The following is a 17,336-nucleotide window of genomic DNA, read 5'->3' on the forward strand; positions in this document are numbered from 1 at the left end:
AATAAATTATTTTTTTCTTATGATGCATTTTAAATTTTAATAAATTAAAAATTTTTAAATTTTAGAGAATTAAAATCAAATATTATCTTATGCAACTATTATTTAATTTCTTATTTTAAGTGTTATATATATATGTATATATATATATATATATATATATATATATATATATATATATATATATATATATATATATATATATATATATATATATATATATATACACAAAATCAACCATAATTAACTAACCATTACAATGCAACATAGGTCAAGATATATAAAGATGTTGTAGATTGGTTTGATTTGAGCTTTTTTTTTTGTTGATTCACCTCCCCAAGGCCGAGAAGGCCACTACAGAGGAGGAGGCTACTTAATTGTGGTTATAACCCTCTCTCAACTCTATAACTCCGAAACATGAACCTTGACGAACATGGCCGCTGTGCGGAGAAGCAAGTTGAGCGCAGTACTACCAGGGATGTGGTGGGGGCGAGCTTCTTTAACAAATGCATTTATATAAAAGCCAACAGTGATGTTCGTGAATCAATATTAAACAACCAAATTATGGCACTCACTAACATAATCAATAAACTTGAAAAAACCAAGCTAGCTTAAAATGCGCAGCACTAATGTTATTATTTTTCAAAACTCAACCAAAAATATTAAACAATACCACTATGTAAACTTCTTGCAAATGATACAAAAAACAGAAAAGAACAGAAATCAAATGTCAATACCAAAAACGTTATGCAACACCTCTATGTAACCCTCCAAATGATACAAAAGACAGGTAAGAAAAAAAATCAAATGTCACCATTATTATTTAAAACCAGATGCATCAAGGTGATATGGAATCCATCCATCCATTTTTTTCATCCAACTAGGAATAATGGGCTAACCATTAAACACTTCAAATGCTCCAATAGTCATCTTAAAAGTCTGGAATAAGAAGATATAACTCCAGCCCAACAAACTGAATTTAACATCAAGAAATTGCTGTTAAAAGAGTGAAACAACTAATTAGGTAATACGAATATATTGTATAAATGATTTTGGAATGTCATATTTAAGAGAACTGGAGAAATCTGCTGCATCGGTGTTAATGAATCAGGAGAGTAACAAAGATACATTCTGAAATCAGGTGCAAAAGCACTCACAGTCTATTAAGCCAAACAAAGATGGAGTAACCACTTTTGATCACAATTTAATTTGCCATATTGTGAACAACTATTTCCAATCAGTTTTTACAATCAAACCTGCATCAAAACCTGCATCAAAACCTGCAGGTCCATTACCAAATTTTAATAATTGTACAGAGTTTGTGATGTCAACTTTATCACAAATTTGCACAGATTTAATTTGTTACATTAATTGAGTAATGAAAATGGAAAAATTCAAATAGGTTTTTCAAGCATTTTTGCATTATGTTTGTATTCAGTTTACATTCTTATTTGTAATATGTTGAAAAATTTGAAACCATCTATATAATTAGTTTGGATTATGAATTCCTTTGTATTTTTTCTTCATTTTGTGATTTATTGTGATTAAAACTTATTAGAAATGTATAATGTATTTAAATGCAGTAAGTTTGTAAAAATTTTATCAAAAACGCAGACATAAAATTTTTTTTATAAGTTCTTATATAAGTAGTGAAACCAGAAAAAGATTCTACTTGAATGTTCAAATTGAGTGAAATTTTCACTTCATAGTGCACCAATAAAAACACCTGTAAAATGAGAATCTATATAATTTGATAAAAATTGTTGCAAATGTAACCTATGTAACTTATGGTCACATCAAACTCTGGACACTCTGAAAATTTCAGTCTGATTGGTAATTTGGTTAAAGGTTTATCACAAATTTACCAAATTAATGTGATATTCCATCACTATTTTCAAAATAAGATTACATAAGTGTTATACTTTATAATACCAACAATTTTTATCAATTGTTTTATTGGTTTTATTTATCAGGCATTGTTTTAAAGCGTTATGAGTAGATCAATTTACAAACAAGTGATTTTACGTAAGCAGTAAGCAATTTTGGTTTAGTGGCTTATCATTTTTTAACTTTTAATTTATTCTATAAGCGGTTAGATAAAAAATGTAATTAATTTAAAAAAAACCACGTTAACTTTTGAATGATGTTTATGTAAAAATATTTGTTACAAAAGTTTAAATTACAATTATGTTAGATATAAGCGCTATTTGCTAATAAAAAAAATCAAATCAAATTTGTTTTTATTTTGTCTTTATTTTATTGTATTGATTGATTTTTTCACTTGATAAACGCTAATACTTTGCTTGAAGCAAAGATAATTTAATTTAATAACAAAAAATATATGATTTAAAACTAATTTAATAAAAAAATATATAATTTAATTTAGATTTAAAAAATGTATAATTTAATTTTGATTTAAAAAGTTTAATAAAATTAAAGTTAATGCTTGGATTTAACTTAACTGTCAAATTTATTTACAAATATTAATAAATATTGCTCAATATTGGTATTTTATTTGTTTTTAAAAAAAATTAGCTCATTTCTATTGCAATTATTTTTTCAGTTTTCCTTCCTAAATAATTTTTAAGTGCGTTAACATTTTTTATTTAAAACAAGGCCTGGTACATGTACCATTTCTATTTTATAGACCAAAATGTTCATTTGCTATTTAAAGCTTGGATTGACTTGGCTTATGCATAATGTAAAAATCTCAGCAACTTCTAAGGTATAAACTACTGCCAAAGTGCATAAAAAATGGTTGAAAAGATTTTCTAAGAAAACTTACATAAATAAAGAAATATTTATTTCTCTTAAAAGAGAAATAAATATTTTTTTATTTATTTAAGTGTGAGAAAACCAAATATTTTTTATATTGACTAAGATTATATAAAAAATATATAACATTTAAAGATTTAAAAATTAAAGATTTGAATAACTGAGATAACTGACCACTAAAAAGTTGTTTTAAAACAAAATTTGTAAAAATTTAATGAAAATAATTGCAGAGGTAATCTAAAAATGAAAATAATTGCAGAGGTAATCTAAAAATGAAAATAATTGCAGAGGTAATCTAAAAATGAAAATAGTTGCAGAGGTAATCTAAAAATGAAAATAGTTGCAGAGGTAATCTAAAAATGAAAATAATTGCAGAGGTACAAAAATTTAATGAAAATAATTGCAGAGGTAATCTAAAAATGAAAATAATTGCAGAGGTACAAAAATTTAATGAAAATAATTGCAGAGGTAATCTAAAAATGAAAATAATTGCAGAGGTACAAAAATTTAATGAAAATAATTGCAGAGGTAATCTAAAAATGAAAATAATTGTAGAGGTACAAAAATTTAATGAAAATAATTGCAGAGGTAATCTAAAAATGAAAATAATTGCAGAGGTACAAAAATTTAATGAAAATAATTGCAGAGGTAATCTAAAAATAAAAATAATTGCAGAGGTAATCTAAAAATGAAAGTACAAAAAGAGAAAATCTCTATAAAATAAAAGTTGTTATGAAGGGGAGGAAGAGGAGAGTAGTTCTTTAAAGAGCTAAAATTGTTTTTTGGGCTGTGTTATCAAATAAAATCTAAATTGTCATTAGGAGTGACAAGTATCATGAATTTAAATAATTATATCTTTGTTTGGAAAGAATTATTCAATGTATTATTCCTTGTAATTTAAGCAAATATTTTCCTTGATTTACTAGTTTTTAATTAATAATATTTGTATGTATGTTAAGTGGATTGTTATCCATTATAAATTTATGTTAAATTTTGAAATCAATATCAATGTCTCTTGGGTATTACAATGACTCTGTGATAGGAACTATTCATCTGGTGGTCTCCATTTTCTAATTAAAGAGGTTCAAATTTTACATGGTCATAATTTTTGAATGCTTAGAGATAAAAAAAACGAAATTTTTTTTTTATTTACTTATTTCTCTCATGTTTGGGGCAGTTGTCCCCAAACTTTTGGTTTTTTTTTTCCCAAGCCCCAATCATTGCAATTTTTTTGCAAATCATTCTTATTTAACAAAAGTATGACTAGAAGTTAGCTACGTCAAATACCAAAAATGCTGGATCTTCCCCATGAACTTATGTTTTATGCAATTAGTTAGCAGATGATAAAAAAACTTTGCTAATAAATATTGAAAAACTGTTTTTGTATTCCTTCAAAACTAAATTATTTTTTTTTAAATTATATTTAATATTAAGTCTTTTAATTTAAAAAAAAAGTTCTTAAAAAATATTCTGTTTCTTTAAAAAGTTCACAATTGTGGTTAAATGCTTTTTTTACAACCTAATATTTTTTGAATTAATGTCACATAAACAATATTCGAATATAATTTAAATATTCCAAAATAAAAAAGTTGTTGCTAAATGTAAAACTGCTGAATTCATACACATATGGTCATTTTGTACATAAAATGCAAGTTGCATAACGCTTCTTAACAAGGCTTGAAGTAAAAAAAGTAACTATTTTAATGGTTAAAATAGTTACTTTTTTACTTCATTTTGAAAGTATTTTTATTTAAGAAGGTTTAAAGAGTCAATAAAAAATTTGTTAACATAGATGTATTTTTTTGTTTGTTCAATTGATAATGTTTTTATGTTTGTTCAGTTATGACAATGTTTGTTCAAAAGAACGAACATTGTCACTTAAAGAGTTACCAATTGGTAGTTCTTTGACCAGGTTTTACACTTTTTTTAGCATAATTTTTTGCATTTTGGCAGTAGGATATACCTTAGGAAATGTTGATATATTCACACTATGCATAAGCCAATTTAAACCACGCCTTAAATAACAAATTTTTATTTTGGTCTATAAAATAAAAAAGGTACATGTAGCAATAAAACAATTATAATAAAAATTGTTGATATTACATAGTAGAACACTCATGTAACCATTATTTTGAAAATAGTCACCGAATATATACAATATGACAGTAATCAGTAACACTTTTGAAGTATAATTATCAAAAAACTAACAAAATTTAAACTAAAACTAACATAAATCCTTAACCAGTTAACCAATCAGGCTTTCTTAATTTCCACTTTTTTCTAATTTTACATTATTGATGTTTAGAGATCATGAAATGTATTACAGATCTTGTTAAATTATCTTTATTACTAATTAATCTCCAATTTGATGAAAACATAGTAAAGGAGTTTACAAATGGAAAATGATATCAATTTAATGGACTTGCTGTTTTCGTCAGGTTAAATTGGACAGGTTTCTCGAGATTCCTCATCTTAACTCTTGTCCAAGAGAAACACAGAAAAATACAAATTTTATTTTGGATAAATTGCAAGGGTTTTATGATACAACTTCTGTAAATGGTGATAACAAAAAAGGTGTGTGCATTAGGTTAGCCCCAGAGCTTAACAAACCTCTACTTCTCTTACCATGAAAGATATTGTTCACTGCCGGAACATATCAAAGCAAGTAAAGAGAGTGGTCTAGATAATCCTATGTTTAAGAAGCTCGATAAAGTATTGAACTCAATAAATTGAAATTCTATTGTGTTAAAAACATAATTTGAAAATGTTTTTGATAGCTGTAGGAATAGTCTAAGAAAGTCTTATCTTTTTTCTCAAAACATTATTAAGACAAAAACAATTAAGAAAGCTATTAAAACTCAGAATACTGGGTAAAAAAATTTGTTTTGTAAAATTCTGTTTTTATTTAAATAAATAGTGTTATTTAAGATGGGAGCAAATCTGATTATCTGGAGTGCAAAATTGACAAAAATGTTTTTATTTGGTCATGAACAGTACAGACTAAGAAAGTCTGGAAAAAAAAACTCTTTATATCATGTCAGATTGTCGGCAATAGAAATTTACTTTCTGAAAATTTATCTACTTCTAGAAAGCATTTCCAAGCTGACTGATTTTGTGAAAAATGAAATAAAAGATATGATATTTTTTACAGCTGTATTTTACACTGAGTTATAAGGACTGAAGTTCTTATTATTGGTCCATATCAGTTTTACATTTTACAAGTTTTGAAGTTTTGGTTTAATTTTTTATTACTTTTTTTATTACTATGAAATATTAAATTTTATACCATAGTCAAAAATTTTTCAAATATCAAAGCTTTTTAGCAGATAATAAGATACTCAAAAATTTTAAATCTCAAAAAAGGCATACATGGTATGTATACCCAAATATTATAATGCTGTCTCTTGTTGCCAAAAATGTTCAAAAATGAAGTGACATTGCAAATGTCACTTCATTTTCTTTTTCTGTGACTGTTCCTAAGTGCTCCAAAAACTCTTATTTGGCTAGTTTTTTTCCTGAACATCATTTTCTTTTGAATTCAATTCCTTCGTCTTGCTTTTCTGATTCGTATAATTTGCAATCCTTTAAGTCGTCTATCAATCTTTATCTTGCTCTACAATCTTCATCTTTTCTCTTCCAGTAACTTCCAACTATAATAGTGGTTGCTTGCAGCCTTGTTGGAAGCGAAGATGTTTAAAAGAAAAAAAAAAGCTGTACTTAACTTCAATGCCTACAAGTTATACCGTTGAAAGACAATAAATTAATTTTAATATACTGAACTTCTTTATGTTTAATGATGAAAGTTTGACCACCTGAATCCACTTATTGACCAGAGTTGGTTAATTTTTCATGTTGTTAAACCATGCAAATACAGAAGAACAATAGGATCGAAATGACTTTTACTTAGAGTTTAAACAGTTTATGAATGATTATTTACAAACGGTTTAAACTGAAGTAAGAAATGATTACAGTAAGAATGCATTAAAACTAGTTCAGGTAATAATTTTTTTATGTTTTTGTTACAAATCTTAATTTATTTCACAAACTTACTACATATGAATTTATTTAATGTTTTTTAATAAGTTTTAATCAATAAATCACACAATGAAGAGAAAAGAAAAAGAAATTTTCTTGTATCAAGTAAATATAAGAGGGAAAGATCAATTAACAAAAAAACTGATTATGTAAAGAACTATAAAAATTAAAAACTAGTATTTTTAATAACTAAAATAAAAATTTATAAACATAACTAGTATTTTTAGAAACTAATTATATGCAAGGTCTGGAAAATATTTTAACATGTTAGGCAATTTACTTAAAATATAAATATAAAGCAAAAATGCTTAAAAAACACATTTTTTTGAGTTTATTAATCTTCGTTACTCAATTAATACAACAGATTATTGTATTTATAATTCATTGTTTTTATAATTCCTTTATTAGATCAAAAAGCATAAATGCATGCATATATAGAGAAAAAACAACTTTTCATCGAACTATAAGTTTCATGCCTATACAGCATCAGCCATGTACTATATCAAAAACAAACAAAAAAATGTTAATAAAATTACAAAATACAGTGGAGCGACATCTGGCTATGAAGACAAAACAAGAAAATGTCAAATAAAGATTATATAAAAATCAGCTAATCTCCAGTATCCTAAAACGAAGAAAGGAATTTATTTTTATGTCTACAATTTGAAACCAACTCGTTCCTTTTGTTCAACAGATTTAGCCTGATTTTCCCCTCATATATATATATTTTAAAACTCACAGGTATATATAAAATATAATGTGGACTTTGATTAAACATAAAATATTAGTTATAAAGCCGCCAATGTTGTAACCAAGATCCCAGTTTTGCTTTATCAAACTCGATTTAGGTCAAATACCAACTTTAATTGTTTACTACTTGGCTCCATCTGTTTGTATATAAATATTTGCTATTCTTATATTATACTATTTATTTGTATTATACTATATTTTGTTTTATTAATTGCAACTTTTTTTTTTTTAATTTATTTTTTTGTGTTGTGTTTTACTAAAAATTGAAATTTTTTTAAACAAAACTTGGTCATATTTTACTTTTGCTTTTTGATTCAAAATGTTTTTTTTACTTCTATTCTGTTGTTCAAAATGTTTTGATTTTATTAATTTTGTTTAGACTCCTAAACCAGAGGACTTTGATATAAACAAATTTGATAAATCTACTGCAATGGTTCATATTATATACAATCGATGGTAATTTTATATTTTGTATGTATGTATGTATGTATGTATTAGGGTTGAGCTTTTACCGACTTTTAAGTTTACCGGTAAAACGATAAAAAAATCAAAATTTACCGGTAAAATTGGTAAAAAATAAAAAGGCATAAACAGAAGACCATAAAATGCAGTAATAAGTAAATAAAACACATTAATGTTAGTTTTGAGATTTATTTTTGGATAAAAAATGAGCTTTGAGAAAACAAAGTGTATCAAGTAAATTGTCACTCATTCTGCATCGAATTTTTGTCACAAATAATCCAGCGGCAGAAAAGGCTCGCTCAGATTCGACACTTGTTGGTGGGATGGTTTCTAGTGCATTGAACAAAAGTTCAAGGTTTGCAGTTCTCTTTCCAGTCGCTTCATAGACCAACATTTCTTTTGAAATGGATGTGAATTCGTCGTTTGAATTATGTCGCTGTTTTTTGGCCGAATGCTGAATTGCTTCCTCGAGTTCCTCTTCAAGAGAAAGTGGATTTTTGTCAAGAGTTTTTGAGCCATGCACTTCTTGAATAAACTCCAGGTCATCTGGATTTGTTGGAAAAAGCCTAGATAGCAAGTTTTTGGTGGTCTTTTGAAGTACAGACTTCGGAGGCATATTGAAAACTTTATGCTCTTCAATGTCGGACAAGCATTCTGGATTGGAAAGATATCTGTACAAGCTTACAAGATTGCTCTGCCTTCTCTCTTCAAAACGTCTCAAAACTGTACTCTTCATTGCAATGCAAAGAGGTGGATCTTGTTGTTTCAGCCTGTTCACAAGAAACTTGAAAATTCCTTCAGCAGTAAGAAGAGTTGCATTTTGTCGGCAAAGTGCTTCTGCTGCTAATTTGACTGGTTCAAGAGCAGCAACAATGTCGGATAAAATGTCTTCTTCATCATCACTGCAAATCAAATGTGGAGAAATGTCCTTCAATACATTTCTGATTGAATGTTTGACTTTGAGGAACTGTTGAATCATTGACAGCAGACTGTTCCATCTTGTTCTGCAGTCAAGGATAAGTGAAACCTCTTTTCCGTGCTCTTTCTTAATTTCTTCTTAAAGGACGTCATTTTTGACGGGCAATTTTCGAAATAACTTGACAATTTTTCTGACTTTTGTGATGACAGATTGCAAGTGAACTTTCACTTTCGGAATGGGAATGTTTTCATCCATGGCGGCACCAAGAAAACTGACTTTGGTGTCAGATTCAGATTCGTCACTGCTGACTTCGTCGTCGTCGCTTGTTTCTTCAAATGAGTTTTGTTGGATTTGTTGAGAAGGCTTCTCGTACAGCACTTCTTGAATGGCCAAGTGCATTCCGTGGGTATAACAAGTTTGATGCTCAGTTGGAATCAGTTTTCCAAACTTAACCATCATGGAAGCTCCGTCAGTAACTGAGCAGACAATGCTGTCGCCTAGTTTTCCCATTGTCACTAAAGAATTGAAAGTATTTTTAAGGTCATCCTTACGCCAGTTGCAAACTTTTTAACTGACTGGATTGCTTGTTTGTGATTTTTTGGGAAATCATAACCTTTTTCAGACATTGCAGATCGAATGAAAAAGCTGTTAACAATGGCATTGAAACTAAATCCATCCAGTGCTGTAAGTCTTGAAATCACTTCTTCAATTGATTGCTCTTGAAAAAAAGTTGAAATCTTAGGCCTTTTTCATTGGGATGCAGCTTTTGGTGTCACTTTTTCCTGTGTTTCCTTTTTGATTCCATGTTTCTTGTCTAAGTGATACCACATTCCAGTTGTGGAACTTGTGTATTGACTTGTATTTCCACAAATTTTGCAAGTAACTGTTTTCCCTTTGTTTAAGGTGTAGTGTTTCCAAGCGTCCGACATTTTGCCAAAACGCAAATCAAATTTATTGATAAAGACCACAATAAATATGAATGATGAAGACTTTGCAATGACATCGCAAATGGCGGTCGCTTTTTTGTAATGGTGAAAAAGAAAGAAAAAAGAATCATCTCGAAAAAAACAAAAACGTAAAAAAGAAAAATATATATATATATTAAAGAATAAGTGAAAGCATTAACAAAATTAAGCCAAAAAAAAAAATCAATCATATACAATAAGCCAAAAAAAATTCAGAAAAAAAAGATATCAATCAAATACAACAAAAAGATATCTTTAAATTAAAATGTATGAAAAAAAAAAAGAAGTTAAACGCTAAACAAAGTTAAGAAAAATATGGAACGTTTTTATAAATTCGAAAAGTCGAAGATGTAACAAAAATGTATACTTTTTAAAATTTATTTCTATGTTTAAATGTTATGTAATTTTATTTTTCTGTAATTTTGTCCCTATTTTTATGTTTTTTAATATTATGATATATGTTTTGTTTTGTGTGTGTGTGTTAGTATTGTGTTTTAATGTTCCTGATTTTCTTGTTTGTTGACTTTTTCTATACATTTTTACCCACCTAATCTATTTTTATTTGTTAGTTGGACATTTTAATTATTTTATATTAGAGTGTGACGTGTTTATTTTAAGTTTTTTGGATTATTGTAACGGTTGTATTCTAGTAGTATTGATTATAGTTGTTAGTATTATTATTATTTTTATTTTTTATATTCAGTCTAGTTTTTCTTTTTGTTTGTTTTTTTTGTTTTTTTTTTTTGTTGTTTATTATAATTTTTTGTATCTAATAAATCTCCTCGGATATACTTATTCTTTATTTTACTTTTTATATATGTTAAGTATTTAAAACTATTTAATTCTTTCTGTTTATTTTAGTTAATTGGTTTTATTTAGTGTAAATTTATAAATATTATACTCAATATATTATTTTTTATGATTATAGTGTTATCATTATTATTAATTCATTGTTCATCATTTTTATTATTATTTGTGTTCAACTTATAGGTATTTACTTAATATTAGTTTTATAACTATTTGTAAATGACCATGGATGTAATATCGTTTTCCAAAATACATTGATTGATAAATAAGTCACAAGAAAGTAAAAACGTTTTTCTTAAAGTGTTTAGTCAAAACTAAACCAACAAAATCACTTTTCAAGTATAACAAACAACAGCTTTGTTGACAGGAAAATGAAAATTAAATTTTTAATTAAATTTTTAATTCATTGGTTGAGCCATTTCAAGCATTCTAAAACATTTTCAAGCATCCTTCAACGTTATTAAAAAAACAATATTTGCCGAAATTTACCGACATCATTTTACCGGTAAATCGGTAAAACAATTTTACCGGTTTACCGGTAAATTTTCGGTAAAAGCTCAACCCTAGTATGTATGTATGTATTTATGTATTTATGTATGTATGTATATATGTATGTATGTATGTATGTATGTATGTATGTATGTATGTATGTATGTATGTATGTATGTATGTATGTATGTATGTATGTATGTATGTATTAATGTATGTATGAATCATATATATGTTTATATACATTTATATAAAAAACTAAGTGAAGATTAATCAGACAATTTGTTCTATTAACAAATTTCTCATAAGTTTAAAGTTATTTAAATTTTAAGTTTATATCTTTAAGACTACATAACTTAAATAGGCAATTTGAAAAACTGTAGACAAAATAGGGTATATAGATATATATGACTATATCAGTATAATATCAATAATGACATATTAGGTCAATTTTTTATAGTAACTTGTTTCGCCGCAAAGCGGCCTTGTTCATTAAGTTTCATTTTTCGGAGTTATAGAGTTGAGAGAGGGTTGTAACCACAGACAAAGTAGCCTCCTTAACTGTAGTGGTCTTCATTGCCTTGAGGAGATGAATTAACATTAGGAATTAAAAAAAAAAAAAACTCAATTAGTTGCTTGCAGCTTTGTTATCAGTGACTTCATTAAAAATGCGACTTTTTTACATAATAACTTTGCATTTTATATTAATAAAGTTTTTGAGAATTTTAAAAATAATTTTTTTTTTTAATGTTAGGGTTGTTAGAACAATAACAAAGTATGAAGAAATGAAAGAAAGAGATGTTTTGCAAAACAATATGTAAGTTTTGTACTTAAAATAACCAAATAAAAAAATACTGAAAAAATCCTTCATTAAATAAATTCAAATCCTTTTTAAATAAGTTATTTTTATCTAGTTCTTTTGTTTTTGTTTTTAAAATATTTTCAAATAGTCAAATAAGATATTTAATATAATAGAAATATTAGGTATTTGTTCAATGTATTTGCAAATGCATTCAATGCATTTTCATGCTTCTCATTGTAAATATTTTAGATCGATGTCAGTTAAAGAAATTAAAGAGAATCAAGAGGAACAAATATTTCAAAAAGTAAAGAAATGTTTTGAAAAACTTTTTTTTCTACACTCATTCTTTATTTTTAGATAAATACAAATAATAAATATATATTATTATATGATACATATTAAATTGTATTAAATTTTAAAAATATACTGATATATATATATATATATATATATATATATATATATATATATATATATATATATATATATTTTATATATTTTTGCATCCTTAGAGGCTGAGAGTAATAAAAACTATGTTTAAAATTTGTATAAATAAGGACAAATCTAATTTTCATGGATTCAACCTCTAAAGCAATACCTGAATTTATAGCTTCACTCTTACATACATTGACTGATTTAGCCCTAAAAATAGTGGAGTGTGCATCATAAAATTCTTGTATTTGGTGATTCCATTTTGATATAAACAAAATTAACAATGTTATTAAGAGATATGCAGATTGCAGCATTCTAATTCACTTGAGGGTTTTTTTTTTCTATATTTATTCTATATCTGCTTTTTTTCTGAAATTAAAAATATTTTTACCTACAAAAAACTTGCAAAGTAGAAAAAAACTTATAATTCAACTTATTTAGTTGTTAATAATATAACTTTGTTTATAGCTGCGTGATAGAAGGTATATATACAAATAAATTTTAAAAAGTTGAGTTTTGATCTGCTTATTGTGAATATATAGCCATTATCTACTTTATCTGATCTAGTTGCAATACTTGTAAAGAAGCAATTGATCATAACTAAAATATTCTTCACATGCACAAATGATTTATGAGCAAGAACATCCTCAGTAGCACCAACACCAGATGTTGTTCTGTGTGTTAAGTAAATTGCTTGGGATTTACCATCCTTATACTTCTGACCAGCTCCATAGCATATCTTTGAAACTTCTGAAAAGCTAAAATCTGCTTGCTTTGCAATTCATCATGTTTCTAAAATAAAAAGAAGCATTTAATAAAGAATTTAAAATAAGACACACATTTCCATGTAGCTTACAAAAAGTTAATCAACTAAAAATACCTAAAATTTTATTTTTTCCAATATTTCTTGCAGGAGTTTTGCTTTTTCAGATACATATTTGTTATAGAGCCTGATGGCTTATTATAAATGTGTTTTTGCCATAAAGTTTTTTTTTCCATCTGTTTAAATTTGTTATTGATGTGTTTTAAAGTGGGTGTATCTACTGAAGACACCTGAAATAGTCCCATAAATCCTGTTTTTAAGCACTGGTTTTGTATATAAGTTTTGTATATATATGTTATTTAGTTAGAATCCTTGATAACTAGGGGATATACAAATTACGAGTGTCGTCATTTGTCTTTTTTACATCTAACAAAAATATTGTTGTAAGACAATATTTTTGTAACTGTTCATTATCCAATAGAGTTGCTGTTCATTATCCAATATAGTTGCTGTTCATTCTCCAATGAACAGCAACATGCAATAGGCCGGATGAATAAAAAAAAGCAATTGCTTTTACTCAGCGTTTTTGGGGTAATTGTTCAGCATTACATGAATAAAAATTTTAGCAAACTTGCTCAAATTTTTATTCATGTAAAGTTAAGCAATTTACTCCAAAAACACCGTGTAATTGTTCAGCTAAATTCTTGAAGTTTTATTCACAAAAAGCTGACCAATTACATCGTAAAAGCAATTGCTTTTTTTTATTCATCCGGTCTAATGTCATAAAGTATTAACTTTATGACATTAAAGTTGAGGTTTTGTTTGTTAAGTTAATACTTTAAGTGCGCATACTTAAGTTAATACTTTAAGTAAGCAATACTTTAAGTGCGCATTGTGCAATCTACTTTGTACAATTAGGAGTCACACAATCGAAACTTAAAAGTTAAGGCTTCATAAAATGTTTACAATGTATTTTATTCCTTTGCAAATATTGAACAAAACATATAACAAATAGTTTTGTATATAAATTATTATAAATCAAGTCAAAGACATAAAAGTGTCAACAATCAAGTCAAAACACATAAAAGTTTGCTGCAAAAATACAGTAATTTATAATGATCGACCGAAACAGAAAAAAAGTTGAAACTGAAATTAACCCAAGTTTTGGGTACACTAGTTCAGTGCCAAAACCGAAACCAACATTTCATCAAATATTTTACCGAAACTGATATCGACATTTTGGCTAGTCAAAATTAATTTCATTAGAAAATTTTATCAAAAAATGCAGTTTTGCATTTGCAGTTTATTTATACGTGTATTATGTTAAAGTTAGTTAAATGTGTTTCACAAATTGAGATTTACTACATAAGTTGGCGATATAAGTTAATATAGTTAACAAGTTAACAACTGGTTTTCATTTTCACTGCAAAACAAGAATTTTTCAAGGTATTTTGTCAAAATTCTTAAACTTTAGTGCAAATTCTCAAAATATTTTGTGAAAGTTCTCAAAAATAACTATTTTTCTAAATTAGATAAAAATTTAAAATCTTACAAAAACTTTTGGTTTTCGATAAGTTTTTCAACTGAAATTTTGCTATTTACCGAATTTATAAAAAGTACCAAAACCAAAATTTTGGTATTGGTTCAGATTTTGGCTAAAATCGATACCAAAACAGAATTTTGATCAGTAATTTAGGAGTAACCTTAATTAATTTAGGAGCAACCTTAATTAATTTAGGAGCAACCTTAATAATTTGTTTGATATTTATTGATAGTTTGATATTTACTTTTGCGTGTTTACCATTTGTGTCTTTCATAGTTGCAAATAGATTTTGAACTTTTGTTATAATAGATTTATTTATTTAAGAAAATCATGGATTGACTGACAAACATAGATTTTAAGACACATATTATTAACACCTATGTATTAACAGTGTCAATTTCAATTACAAAAATTTCATTTAATAAAATTGGTTTTTTTTAAAATTAAATTAAAACTAAAACTAAAGAACAATAATAAAATAAAAAATATATAAAGACAAATAATATATAAAAACAAAAACAAAAAAATATATAAAAACAAAAACAAAAAAATATATAAAAACAAAAACAAAAAAATATATAAAAACAAAACAAAAAAAATATATAAAAGCAAAAAAATAAAAAAGAATAAAGATTTTTCTTTATTATTTTATTAAGAGTTTAACTTAGTTTCTCCGCACAGCGGCCTTGCTCGGCAAGGTTTGTGTTTCGGAGTTAAAGAGTTGAGAGAGGGTTGCACCACGAATAATAACTAAAAAATAAATAAAAAAAAACACAAAAAAATGAGTAGCCTCCTCGACTGTAGTGCCTCGGGCCTTGGGGAGGTGAATAATCTAAAAAAAAAAAAAAAAAAAAAAAGAGTCAGAGGTAAAGAGTCAGAGGTAAATAGGTTTTCTTTATTATTTTATTAAGGGTAAAGGATTTGCAAAAGGGGGGGGGGGGATAAAAATTTGTTCATATTTTTGTTTGTTTTTTTGTTTGTATTAGTCTGTTAGGCGTTACAATTTGTTAAAGGAGAGGGGTGGGGTGGGAAGTAAGGGTAGGTGGGGAAGTATCCAAAACTGTGAAAAATTGCAAGACGTAATTTATAATTGACCCCTTAATAGAAATGGGCCCCCATCCTAAAATCAATTTAATAAACATTCCAGGCTTTTGATGCCTTAATAAACTCTATAAAATACTTCGCATAATTCACTAATTGGGATGTTAGTTTATTAAATAAATATTTTTTTAACAAAAATACTTTTTTTACAAAGTAATTTAAAAAACCTTTTCATTTTGTTAGAATTTTTTGTTAGAATCATTTTTCATTCTTATAATTATTTTACTGTGTGGTTGGTAAAGTTATTTCTTAATATGGTCAGTAGAATCATTTCTTTGTATAATGTGTTCTGTTTGTTATAATAGACATGATATAATATATTTATTAAAATATATAATTATATTTTATTACTATTTTAAAATTTATTACTGTATATTTAACTTGTTATAAATAATTATCTTGTTAACTTTTATATTTTACAAATATTTATAGATAAAGGAATACAGAAATCTTTCACTGGATATTCTAGAGAAGGCCATTTTGCTTGATCATGATATTGAAATTCCTTTACCAAAATTGCAACAAGTTTTACCAGACAATAATATCGATAACCCTAACAACAACCCTAGTGATAAAAATCAAGAAAGTAATGTTCAACCATTAGCAACATCATATGTTGTGACTGTTTCAAAGATTGTGTTGGAGGTTTAAAAGCATTTTCTTATTTCCTTTTTTTAATTTAAAAGTATGTATAACAACACATAGATAACTCATAAACAATTATAATTAGTAAAATAATAGCATTAAAGCAATATATATATATATATATATATATATATATATATATATATATATATATATATATATATATATATATATATATATATATATATATATATATATATAATTGTTAAGATAACTGTTAAAAACTGAATTAAATGATAAAATTATTATTAATTATAAATATAGTTAAATATAACTAATAAAAGTTATTAGTTAAGTATAAATAATAATTATAAATAAGTTTATTTTTATAAATTATAAATTATAGATTGCAATCATATTAGAAGTAAAAGTTTAAATTATTTACATAAAAAAAAAAAAATAAGATTCCATTTTTTAGCTTTAGCCTGAAGTTTCTTTAATTTGAGGCAAATTTTTAAATGTTATTTTAATGAAAGTTTTTATAATGGTGCTTAGACCTATATAAAAGTCCAATTTTATAGTTATTTGGTTTATTCAAAGCATAACTAAAAAAATAAATGTAAAACATTGCAATCATTAGATGAATCTACAATTTGTTAGAGACAATTTGTTATCTAAAGCTTTATGAACTATTTTTTATGTTTCTTAAAATTGGATAACTTTATTTAAGGTAAATCATTTATTTTTTATTTTTTCCGTATTATGGATATATACCAAAAAATCAATTTTTTTATTATAAAATAAACTGCCATCAAATAAATGTCTATTTATTTGATGACTAGTTATTGTACTGCAAAGAAGAACATCGTAAAGATAATTAATGCATGTTACATTATGTAACAAAATACTTT

General features: G+C 25.9%; 1 protein-coding gene across 1 annotated transcript in view; it reads left to right on the forward strand.

Annotated features, from left to right (window-relative positions):
- The window catches only part of LOC101235764 (integrator complex subunit 8), a 102,168-nt gene that overhangs the window by 12,960 nt on the left and 71,872 nt on the right, over positions 1-17,336 (forward strand). Inside the window, exons 5-8 of the mRNA XM_065820025.1 lie at positions 7,937-8,013; positions 11,954-12,016; positions 12,251-12,305; positions 16,273-16,485. Coding sequence (XP_065676097.1) covers positions 7,937-8,013; positions 11,954-12,016; positions 12,251-12,305; positions 16,273-16,485 — 408 coding nt within the window. The remainder of the gene's footprint in view (positions 1-7,936; positions 8,014-11,953; positions 12,017-12,250; positions 12,306-16,272; positions 16,486-17,336) is intronic.

This window comes from Hydra vulgaris, chromosome 15 (assembly GCF_038396675.1).
Source record: "Hydra vulgaris chromosome 15, alternate assembly HydraT2T_AEP".
Taxonomy (NCBI): domain Eukaryota; kingdom Metazoa; phylum Cnidaria; class Hydrozoa; order Anthoathecata; family Hydridae; genus Hydra; species Hydra vulgaris.